This window comes from Myotis brandtii, unplaced genomic scaffold, assembly GCF_000412655.1.
Source record: "Myotis brandtii unplaced genomic scaffold, ASM41265v1 scaffold550, whole genome shotgun sequence".
Lineage (NCBI taxonomy): Eukaryota > Metazoa > Chordata > Mammalia > Chiroptera > Vespertilionidae > Myotis > Myotis brandtii.
In genome coordinates, this window is record NW_005370043.1 from 1977400 (window position 1) to 1989280 (window position 11881).

The following is an 11881-nucleotide window of genomic DNA, read 5'->3' on the forward strand; positions in this document are numbered from 1 at the left end:
GGGGGCCGCCAAGATCACCGCCTCTCGCGGCGGCCAGGCCTCACCCTTCTCCAGGCTCTTGGCTGACCCTCCGGACATCGTGGCGCAGCGTAGACTGAGCTCGCGACTTGGATCTGCAGGCGATTCAGGAAGTAGAGGCCGCTCCCTCCTCCTTTTCTCCCTTCCCCTCTCCGCTAAGTGCGAACTGGGGGCGGGCTGCCAGCTCCGCCGGCGCGGCGTTTCCGGGGCGCCTGGAGCGAAGCCGGGCGCAGCGAGCGCGCTGGGCTCTTTCCCACCCTCTGCAGGGGACTCGCCGCCCAGACGCCCACCCACGGCGCCCCACCCAGGGCCGGCCTTCCGGGTTTTGTGGGGATCGTGCTTAAAACCCTGCACCCCGAGGTTGTGCCTAACCGTACTGTGTTGGCCTAGGGAAGGGATGCGCCCATGTTGAGTTACACACACACACACACACACACACACACACACACACACACACACCCTCAGAGTCATTCCTTGACCCTGGCCGAAGGTGGTCTGTGGTCTGCCCTCCACCCGGGTCCACACCTGACCCGACCTCCCATATTCCATGGCACGGACCTGGTCATTGCTCCCCCTCTGCTCCAAGGCTTCCCAGCTTCAGGGCCTGTGGCCCGGGCCCAGTGCTCGCTCACCAAAGGTTCCAGTCCATGGCACAGTGACAAGTCGCCCAGCCACCTGGACAGCCTTTGCCTTTTCCTGTCAGCACCAGCTTCCTACGACTCCTGGGATGGCCCCTGTCCCGCCTGTAACTACAGGACACATCCTTTTATTATTTTTTATTATTTTAAAAATATATTTTATTGATTTTTTTACAGAGAGAAAGGGAGAGGGATAGAGAGTTAGAAACATTGATGAGAGAGAAACATCAATTTAGCTGCCTCCTGCACACTCCCTGCTGGGGATGTGCCCGCAACCAAGGTACATGCCCTTGACCGGAATTGAACCTGGGACCCTTCAGTCCACAGGCTCTATCCACTGAGCCAAACCAGTTAGGGCAGGACACATCCTTTTAATTTTAACCCAAAAGAAACAGTCCAAATCTAGATCTTACTGACCTCCAATGGTGCTGTTTTCAAAAAATCTATTAAATATTTGGATTTTGAAGCTCTAGTAGGGCTTGGAGTCATGCAGGTAGGCAGAGTAAATTTAGTCCCACTGGTCTGCTCAAAAAAGGGATTCGAGTCGAGGACACATGGAAAAGGGTAGTCAATGTCTGACTTGTCTGCCTAGATTTGAGAGCTGGTGACTCCTGTGCTATTTACAGTGGGGCCTTGACTTACGAGTGTCCCAACTAACGAGTTTTTTGAGATATGAGCCGTCCCTCTGTGTTTCACTTCCCTCACCTGTAAAATAACGTGGCAAAACCCTAATAGCTCCTTTGTAGAAGTTGAAGAATGATTAAATTAGTGGATATTAGAAAGCACTTTAAGCAGTTCTTGGCACAGAATAAGTGTTAAATAAATAAATGCTTGTTATTATTGCTGATACTCAGTGAAAACAAGTTGACCACATTTTTGCTAAAGCATGGATCTGGCTTAACTTTTTCTCAGAAAAGTAACTTTTTAGAAGGTCTCTTAGCATATTGATGCATCGTGCAAATTAACCCTGTAAATTTAAACTTGGCCAGGCAACACCTCTGATTGGCCAAACTAAAAATTTCAGGTCAAGGTATATATCTTGAGAACTTTTACTTGGCATGGTCTGTCCCCTAATTAGTATGAACAGTGTAATGTTTTATTTTAATGGTTTGAAACATCCAATTCATCAATAAAGTAAAAAGTTAATTCCTCAAAGAAATAAATTGAAAAGAAAATATACATCCCAGGAAACAACTGTACTGTTAGCACCACTCTGCATTATAGAGAATCATCTCCAAGCCCTTGGTGGTCATGTGCATGATATGTGAACATCTGGATACACATGGATGTTAGCCACAGGGAAAAACATAGTATTTCACATTTTTTGCAGCTATAATTGTCAATAATTAACCTGAGTGGGCTAATCTCAACTGATTCTGCTGGTTAAAGATTAAGAGTTAAAGGTCATGCTGGCCAGTGTGGCTCAGTGGATGAACATGGGCCTATGAACCAGGAGGTCACAGTTTGATTTCTGGTCAGGGCACATGCCCAGGTTGTAAGCTTGATCCCCAGTAGGGGGCATCCAGGAGGCCTGCAGGAGGCAGCTGATTAATGATTCTGTCATCATTGATGTTTCTATCTCTCTCTCCCTCTCCCTTCCTCTCTGAAATCAATAAAAATATATTTTTTAAAAAAGAGTTAGAGGTCCTAGTGATAAGAAATAGTTTTCTACCTTCTAAGTACTATCTGTCTTTCCTGACAATATACACCCACTTAATACAACATTCTTTGACTTTTCAGGAATGTTACTTGAATAATTTTATACTCTTTAATCTATAATAATAAAAGCATAATATACAAATCGACCGAACAGCCGAACAGTAAAATGGCTGTCCAGACGACCTTCCAGATGACCTTCCAGAAGACCTTCCAGATGAAGCTGGGGCTGTGAGGGCCAAGCCTCTTGCACGAATTTCGTGCATCGGGCCTCTAGTATATAATAAATTTATATGTATAAAGTATTTTATAGAGTAAGTTAGGAATGTTGAAAGTCACATGAAGTGTTTCACTGTTATTATTTTAATTAATTATATTTAAAATATCTTTTTAAAAATTAGGGGCACTTATCTTGTGAATACGAACGTTACTTTAAAAATTAACATTCCATGACAGTCCATAGTAGGGAGAAATAGCTTTCATAAAAGAGATTCCATGGGAAGATACCAGCTGAATGATTGAGTGAAAGTATTATGGGGCCCAGAGTGAGATCAAATGGAAAAAAAAACTATTATAATCCTCACAATAAGAAGCTATACAGGAATAAATAGTCCATAAAGAAAGGAACTTGAATAGCAAAAAATATATAGGTGAATATTAAAAGTGCATTGAAGAGTAGAACGGATAAATAAATTGTGGTATTCATATGAACAACTATCCAGCAATGAAAACTAATAAACTATAGCTACAGCTATCAAAATAAATGTATCTCCAAAACATAAGATTGAGTAATAAAAACAATATATATGACTACATATATTAACTTTAAAAACATGCAAAATGAAACAGCATATTGGTTATGGCACATACATATGGTATGTGGTAGAGTTAAAAAGCAAGAAGCAATAAACAGAATTCAGGAAAGTTCTTACCTCTGGGGGAAGAAAGAGGAAGAAAAAGGTAGGAGGGGGCATGGCATGGGGGAGTGTTTCCCTGATATTAATTCCATTACATTTCTTAAACTGCAAGGGGCCTCAAGACAATGGTATTCAGGTAGGAAAGAATGAGGTGAGAAAAAATGTCATTTGAAAACCTTCCTGTAGAATCTAAGTTTTTACTATATACTATATGAAGGGGTGGGGGGGAGTGATTTATGGAACAGATTTCTAAAAGAACAACAAAAACCCTAACTACTGTTAAAAGGGATGAAGTAGATCTATATATACTGATGCAGAAACATGTTCAAGATATGAAAATGTGGTAAAACAGCATAGAGGAGGTAATTTCACTGGTGAATGCAAATTGCACATCTGCTAAGCATCTATATGAATGAAAATGTTGGAGAGATGGTGGCAAGACAGGAAGGACGGACTTAAAGAAGGAGGGGTAGGGTAAAGGAGAAAACTGGAGGGTGGGGGAAGGAGAAAGAACCGGAAAGACGGCTTGGAGCAGTGGTTCTCAACCTTCCTAATGCCGCGACCCTTTAATACAGTTCCTCATGTTGTGGTGACCCCCAATTTCATTGTTACAAATTGAACATAATTAAAGCATAGTGATTAATCACAAAAAACAATATGTAATTATATATGTGTTTTCCGATGGTCTTAGGCGACCCTGTGAAAGGGTCGTTCGACCCCCCCAAAGGGGTCGCGACCCACAGGTTGAGAACCGCTGGCTTGGAGGGATTTGAAAGGGAAGGGAAGAATCAAGGACAAGCTGCAGGCCTTTTGATCAGATTGTTTTCAGAAGCTCTCTGCCAATTTTAAGTAGCGGAGGGTACATCTGAAGGTGTCACATAGCAATGAAAGGCTTGGAGCTCTAGATTTAGACTAGACCTTGCTTTAAAACCCACTCCGTTTTGTAGCCTCGGGCAAGTTACTTTTCTTATCCTCACTTTCCTTATCTGTAAAATGGGGATGATGGGGGGCTTGAGGATTAAATGCAATAATGCCTGCATGGCGCTCGGACCGTCTGGCTCGGCCAGCACTCAATATTAATTTCTGCTATTGATATTTATTAATATTGTAATTATTTGTCCTGGCTGGGTGGGGCCACTCCGGCACTCACTCCGAGAGTCCCGCCCCTCGCTCAGCTTGCCGTCCGCCTACTGGCTGATACACTGCAGAGCTTTCACCAATGCGATCGGCTCTAGAAGGAGAAGGCCGAAGGGGCAGAGCCAATGGGCGCAGGGGTTACGGTCTCCTGGCGACGATGCAAACAGCGGAGGCTGCGCCGGCGGGGCAGCCAGGAGCCGCGGGGCAACCGTTGCAGACCAGAGCCGGGGTCCAGCGTTTGCTGCCCCGAGCCTGGCTTTGAGAAACACGGTCCATGGCGCAACGCCGAGAGGAGGGCTCCATCTCCGGCGCCAGCGGCGCGGCCCTGTCCGTGAGGTGCGGCATCGCCGTCAGGCGACTGACTTCGGTCTCGCGGAAACTCTTGCTCTGACTTACATCCCTTCCCTGCGCTCTTCTTCCTCCCATTCTTTTAGACCCGCTGTCCCGGAAACTTTGACCTCTTCTCTTGAAACCCCAACACCTTCCAGCAGACCCCCTCCCTGGGTGACCTCTTCTCCCCATCCCGTATTCAATGGCCACACGTCCATCTATCTTTCCCCGCCCCACCCCCTTCCTGGCTCAGTATGGCCTTCAGTGGTCCTTTTTCTCCAGACTTTTCGCAAATACCTCCCCATCCCAATGACAGCACCCATTTTATCCTTGTAGTCTTTGGTGATTTCCCCCCAAATTTAGGGCCGTTCATCTCTTCCTCCGAACTCCTACCAGCGGTTCTCAACCTGTGGGTCGCGACCCCTTTGGCGGTCAAACAACCCTTTCACAGGGGTCGCCTAAGACCATCCTGCATATCAGATACTTACATGACGATTCATAACAGTAGCAACATTACAGTTATGAAGTAGCAACGAAAATAATTTTATGGTTGGGTCACAACATGAGGAACTGTATTTAAAGGGCCAGAAGGTTGAGAACCACTGTTTGAAAAACATAAAGCACCGCACAGATAAAAGTGGTATTTCTTTCCTTCCACATTCTAGAGCAGCGATTTTCAACCTTTATCATCTTGTGGGATATAAACTAATTACTAAAATTCTGTGACACACCAAAAAAATATATCTTTTGCTGATTTGACAAAAAAACAAAGGTTTCATTTTGATTCACTCACACCGGACAGCTATTGTGTTGGCTGTTGTCTTTTTTTTTTTAATTTGACAATCTAAGGGAAAAGAGGTCAGTGTCCTGACTAAACAATCAGGTATTGATCGCATGGTTTTTGTTTTCTCGAATTTATTGGGGTGACACTGGTTAAAATTAAGCAGGTTTTAGGCAAATTCACATCACATCATCTATACACTGTATTGTGTATTCACCAAGGTATTGCATGTTTCCACTGTGGCACAATAGTTAAAAATCACTATTCTGGAGTGTTACTTGCAGTCTGTTCCACACAGCATCCTCCCCTGGTCCTGGCTCTTCTCTCCAATCTCTTGAAGTTTCTTACCAACCTAGTGTCCTCCTCTTACCCCCTCCACCATCTATCTTTAAGCATATCCTTAATATTTAAATAATACTGGAATCTCCCCTCATCTCAGACTCTCCTTACTTTCTAGCATATACCCACCACACATTCCTTCCTTTAAAAGTATGCTCCTTTTGTGTTCTAACCTTTCATTCATGTTGGCTTAATTCCTTTATTTTCTATATCTGTATTTTTAGACCTATGATATGGCTACACATGCTTCACCTTTGTAAAGAAAAACGTTTCCTACTCCACTCACAATCACAAAGCAGGCTGCCCTATTCAATGTTGTTTTTTTAAAGATTATTTTTAAAATCAAAGCTAATTATACAAGGCCCAGGATACAACCTGTTTTCTATTAGAATCAAGGGTGTGTGTGTGTTTTTCTCTTTCTCGTTGTTTTCACTTTTTTTTTTTTCCAACTATACAAGGCCCCAGAAATCCTTCTGAGACTTCCTCAGGTTTGATCAAAGGATTTGCTTCACTGAAAAAGTTCTCTGAAGAAGGCTCTTGAAACCCGTGGAACTTTTAGTCTACATTTAAATTTCTCTCCCACTTGGACTCAAACTGGCCTCACGACGGCATAAGTGTTCTTTCATATTAGATATTGTTTTAGGCAGAAAGGGGGTGAAAATAGTGTAGATGTGTTTCAAAGATTTTGATGACCTTTTGTTTGCTTTGTCAAAAACAGAAAGTGTTTGGAATGTGTTATATTGATGGTGATATATCTCTTCCCTAAAGATGGGTGCAAGGATTCCCTAAGCAGAATGTTCATTTTGTCAACGACAGCACCATTTGCTACTCCAGTGGCAATTTCGTAATATTTATTAATATCGAAACCAAGAAAAAAACTGTACTCCAGTGTATGAATGGAATTGTGGGCGTCGTGGCAACTAACATTCCTTATGAAGTTGTGGCTTTTTCTGACCGGAAGCTAAAACCTCTCATCTACATATACAACTTTCCTGGATTGACCAGAAGGACCAAATTAAAAGGTATCCCGCAAGACCCTCCCTCTGCCATAACTGAAGGATTTTGTCATAAGATGTAACCAAACCTAGTTCAGATAAGTGAAGAATGTTTTGGAAGTCTTTTTTTTTTTTGTAATACACATTTTTAAAGAAGGAATGAGGCTGATCACAAAGGATTTAATTAATTGGGCTAGGGCATCGGTTCTCAAGCTGTGGGTCGCGACCCCTTTGGGGGTCGAACGACCCTTTCACAGGGGTCGCCTAAGACCACCTGAAAACACATATATAATTACATATTGTTTTTGTGATTAATCACTATGCTTTAATTATGTTCAATTTGTAACAATGAAAATACATCCTGCATATCAGATATTTACATTACGATTCATAACAGTAGCAAAATTACAGTTATGAAGTAGCAACGAAAATAATCTTATGGTTGGGGGTCACCACAACATGAGGAACTGTATTAAAGGGTCGCAGCATTAGGAAGGTTGAGAACCACTGGGCTAGAGCCTTGCTACTCACAGTGTGGTCTGCTTACCTTCAACATTGTCATCACCTAGGGTACTTGTCATAAATGCAGAAACTGCTCCCATCCCAGACTTACTGAATTAGAATCTGCATTTTAACAACATTCCCCAGGTGATTCATATGCACATTATGCTTGAGAAGCACTGAGCTAAAAGACTCATTTACACCACTAAATGCATTTTGAAAAAACCTTTTTCAGAACAATTTTTTTTTTCTTTTCTGGTAGTTTATTGAAAATCCAGGTGAATTGGTGTATTAAAGATAAGTCTCTGAGCCTCAACTTTCTTTTCTGTGAAATGGGGATAAGGGTAGTATTATTAAGACTGTGGTGATAATAAATGAAATTACATATATATGTATATAATATGTCATTATATAATATATGACATGTGTCATATATATATATATATATATATCAACCAATGTTATCTACCATTTAAATTATTATTATTATCATCATTATTATTACTTGTTGTTGTTAATCCTCACCTGAGGATATGTTTTACATTGAATTTTAGAGAGAGTGGAAGGGAGGAAGGGAAGGGGAGAGAGAGAGAAACATCAATGTGAGAGTCACATCTATTGGTTGCCTCCAGGCCAGGAATCAACCCTACAACCCAGGTACCCAGGTATGTGCCCTTGACCAGGAATTGAACCCGCCACCCTTTGGTGTGCTCTAACCACTTAGCACATCAGCTAGGACCGTTTAAATTATTATTCACTCATTCTTAGAAATAGCTGACCCAGACCAGACTGCTGCACATCTATTAGAGCCCATCTTCACAAGTCTTTCATTTAGCACATCATGGACAGAAATCTCAGGAGAGCTTAAGGCTGGTCTTAGATCTGCAGCCTTTTGGGTCAAATAAGTGTTGAGTCAAACCAGGGAACTTCATTATAATTTAACATTTTATTTGTGTTCCCACAGATTAAAACGACTTTTTTTTATTTGAGAGAGAGAGAGGGAGACACACACACACACACACACACACACACATTGAGACATCAATTTGTTGTTCCACTTATTCATTGCTTGCTTCTTGTATGTGTCCTGAATGGAGATCAAATTCACAACCTTCACATATCCACGTGATGCTCTAACCAACTGACTACCCGGCCAGGGCCTAAAACACCCTGGAAGCTCTAGCCAATGCAACAAAACACAAAACAGAAAAATTATAGCTATGGGAAAGGAGGTAATGAGAGCAATAAAGGAGTGCTCAACAAGATGCTGGTTTCAAAATAAACATCCATGCAATTAGAAGATGTAAATACTTAGGAATAACTCAAAGAAGAAATGTGATTGACCTCAGCACAGAAAGCTACAAAAATCACTGATTTAAAATATTTAAGTATATGGAGACATTTCTGGGTGGAAAGCCTGGTTATTATACAGATATTTCTGGTATTTTCACAGAAAGTAATTCATAGGTTAATCCTATGTTTTCAAGAGACAGGAATACTTAAATGAAATGGTTCCTAAGTTCATCTGGAAGAATAAAAAGTACAGAATGGAAATAATTTAAAAGAGAACAATGGGAAGGCAGAGGGCTCTTAATCATTATGGCGCTACAGTAATTAAGGATGTGATATTGGTGCAGAGATCACTAGATCAGTGAAAGAGTTGAAGTCTGGGCACAGATTCTAGAATATATAAAGCTAAGCATATGATGAAAGACACTCCCACATACACAAAAAATAAATGGTATGGATTATCCAACAATAGAATTAAGGAAGTAGTTATTTTTTAAGAACTACTTAAACAGAAGTATCAAGTTAGGTACTCATTATATTGTACATCAAAATATATATCAGATGAAAATAAGAGTTCAATAAAAACAAACCCATTGAAAAGTAGAAGAAAATATGGTAGAAAATTGAAATGATTTCAGGGTGAGAAACATTTCACACAAAGGAAAAATAGAAAGATTGACATATTACATACAAATTTAAAACTTAGGAACATATAAAATACCATGGAAAGTCAAAAGACAAATAATAAACAGAGGGAAATATTAGGAATAAATATGATCAAATATTTTCAGAGCATTAGGAAACAATAAGAAAAAAAGACAAATATTCCATTAGAATAATGGAAAAGGAATTTGCCTACACCACGAAACTATAAATGAACAAAAACATTAAAAAATGTCCATCTCAAGATGAGATTTTTCTGCTTATCAAGGTCACTTTTTTAAAAAAAATCTGATAACTGCTAGACAGAGTGCAGTGAAATTGGTAGCACTCTTTCAGTTGAAGGTAGGAATATAAATGGATATAATCTTCTGGGAAATAAAAATATATCTGATTCAGTTAAACCCACTTCAAGAAGTAGAATTCACTATTAAGGAAATAATCAGAAATATGGTGAAAAATTTGTGGGCAAAGGAGTTAAGAGTGCTGTCATAGCAAAAGGCTGGTTAATGTGAACATTAAAATTCACATGTTTAAAGAATTACTAATTATAAAAAGCTCAATGTAAGGTAAACAACAATAAGCCAATAGGAGTGACATTATATACCATAATTTAAAAAATGAATTATTATGTATAATATTTAGCCCATTATTATAGCTATAAGAAGGAAAGTTATATTTAAAGAAAAATCTGGATTTTTACAAGTAAACACAGAAGAAAATACCAAAAAGAAATATACCAAATTTGGTAGTAGAATTACAAAGGATATTTGTTCATGCTTTTTGGGGGGGTGGGGCGAGTGGTATTTCTTTAAAAAAACAACAACATGCATCTTTAAAAGTTTAAAATAAATGTAAAGAAAATATATAATTAATTTTAGTTATATGAGGAAATGTCTATATAGTAGTTCTAAGAACTGGACAATATTAAGCTAAGGATATGGCCCAAGGTATGGAGATATAAAAGTAAGCTAGAATTATTACACCTCCCTGAAGTATTTAAAGTTGCTTGAATAACTTCTAAAGTCTAGAGATAGTGAACTAATAGTCTTAATTTATGCTAATGTTTTTTTAAAAAATGGATCTTAACTTGACTCTTAACTTTCTGTTCATTATGTTACAAATCAGCCAAGAGATCTCTTATTCCAAAAGCTAAATGTGTTTGAAATATGTGAAATTTATTAGAAAAGGGAAATAAACTATAGACTATAGTTAATCTCAGAATATGATAATTAAGTCCCTATAATGTTTTTATATTTTAGGCAATGTTCTTCTGGACTATACTCTACTTTCATTCAGTTATTGTGGCACCTACCTGGCTAGTTACTCCTCTCTCCCAGAATTTGAATTGGCTCTGTGGTAAGTTCCAGCATCCTGCCAAATTCCTTTCATTTGAGTTACATTTGACTAGTTAAAGGAATTTACAGAATACTTTTACATTAGGTTATTTATAAAAATCTTTCTGGATTTTATCAAAGGACAGATACATGAAAAATCTGAAACAACGATAAACAGAAGAAGTAAAAATCCTAATCATGACGTTTAATTTTAGTTACTACTTTTAGGCATGAAATTTGGTAGGGCAAAAGCTAACTGAGAGTGGATAGAGCATCGACTTGCGGACTGAAGGGTCCCGGGTTCGATTCCGGTCAAGGGCATGTACCTTGGTTGGGGGCACATCCCCAGGAGTGGGTGTGCAAGAGGCAGCTGATCGATGTTTCTCTCTCATCGATGTTTATAACTCTCTATCCCTCTCCCTTCTTCTCTGTAAAAAAATCAATAAAATACATATTTAAAAAAGCTAAATGAGAGTTAAATTAATTATCCTAGTTCTCTTTTTATTAATGTGTTAAAATACTGCCTTTGTCAAATAAAGAATACATTTATAAATACATAAACTTTTATCTTTTCTACAAATAAATAGCCTGCTTCCCACTAATGTTGAACTTACTAAGATGGTCTCTGTATTAGAGCTCAGTTTGAAGTAGTTGTTTTGCTGTACAGGACTACCTGTGGATAAGATATATCTGTGGTCTTTGCTGGGTCGTTCCATGTGGCCAGATTAAAAACTGCAGGCACTCTTCCATCCTTAATACAAACTCCTTCAGGGGAGTCTTATTGAGGGGAAGGGCAAAATGTTCCAGGAATGATTAAGGATGCTCCTTACATATTAGTATTTCTTATATAAAAACTAGAGGCCCAGTTCGTGAAATCACGCTAGACTCAGACCCACCGCGCTGCCGCGGGACCCCAGACCCGCCGCGCCGTAGAACCCATCAATGCCCCTCCTGGTGACCGGTCGTTTGGTCGTTATGGCATTACTGTGTTACGGCCACTGGCCTTTTATAATATAGATATAATAATCTAGGTTCAGTGAGCCACATTTAGTTTATGCAGAGTTGTTGTTGTTTTTTTTAAAAAAAAAGCTTTATTGAGGTACAATTGACTTATAATAAAGTATATATACAGATGTACAATTTGATAAGTTTTTATTTATGAATAAACCCATGAAACCGTCACCATAATCAAGATAATAAATATATCCATCACCCCCAAAAGTTTCTTTGTGCCCCTCAGATTCTTCCTTATTGGCCCTTGCCACACATACTCTTACCCCAT

At 39.6% G+C, this 11881-nt stretch overlaps 2 protein-coding genes across 3 annotated transcripts in view; one reads left to right on the forward strand and one right to left on the reverse strand.

Moving 5' to 3' along the window:
- LOC102252245 (glutathione S-transferase omega-2) overlaps positions 1 to 679 on the reverse strand; it is a 28565-nt gene extending 27886 nt beyond the window's left edge. Inside the window, exons 1-2 of one of the 2 annotated variants that reach the window (XR_001364448.1) lie at positions 577 to 679; positions 45 to 230 (exon numbers count right to left, since the gene is read on the reverse strand). Coding sequence is in view for 1 of the 2 variants with exons in the window: in XM_014549474.1 (XP_014404960.1) it covers positions 45 to 489 (445 nt within the window). In the remaining variant the exon portion in view is untranslated. Of the gene's footprint in view, positions 1 to 44; positions 557 to 576 lie in introns of those variants that run through there. The other variant, XM_014549474.1, reaches the window with a different exon arrangement.
- A 3848-nt stretch (positions 680 to 4527) lies between these two features.
- Positions 4528 to 11881, forward strand: part of CFAP43 (cilia and flagella associated protein 43) — a 90364-nt gene continuing 83010 nt past the window's right edge. The window contains exons 1-3 of the mRNA XM_014549480.1: positions 4528 to 4702; positions 6585 to 6838; positions 10525 to 10621. Of these exons, the coding sequence (XP_014404966.1) occupies positions 4641 to 4702; positions 6585 to 6838; positions 10525 to 10621 (413 nt within the window). The 5' untranslated portion in view covers positions 4528 to 4640. The remainder of the gene's footprint in view (positions 4703 to 6584; positions 6839 to 10524; positions 10622 to 11881) is intronic.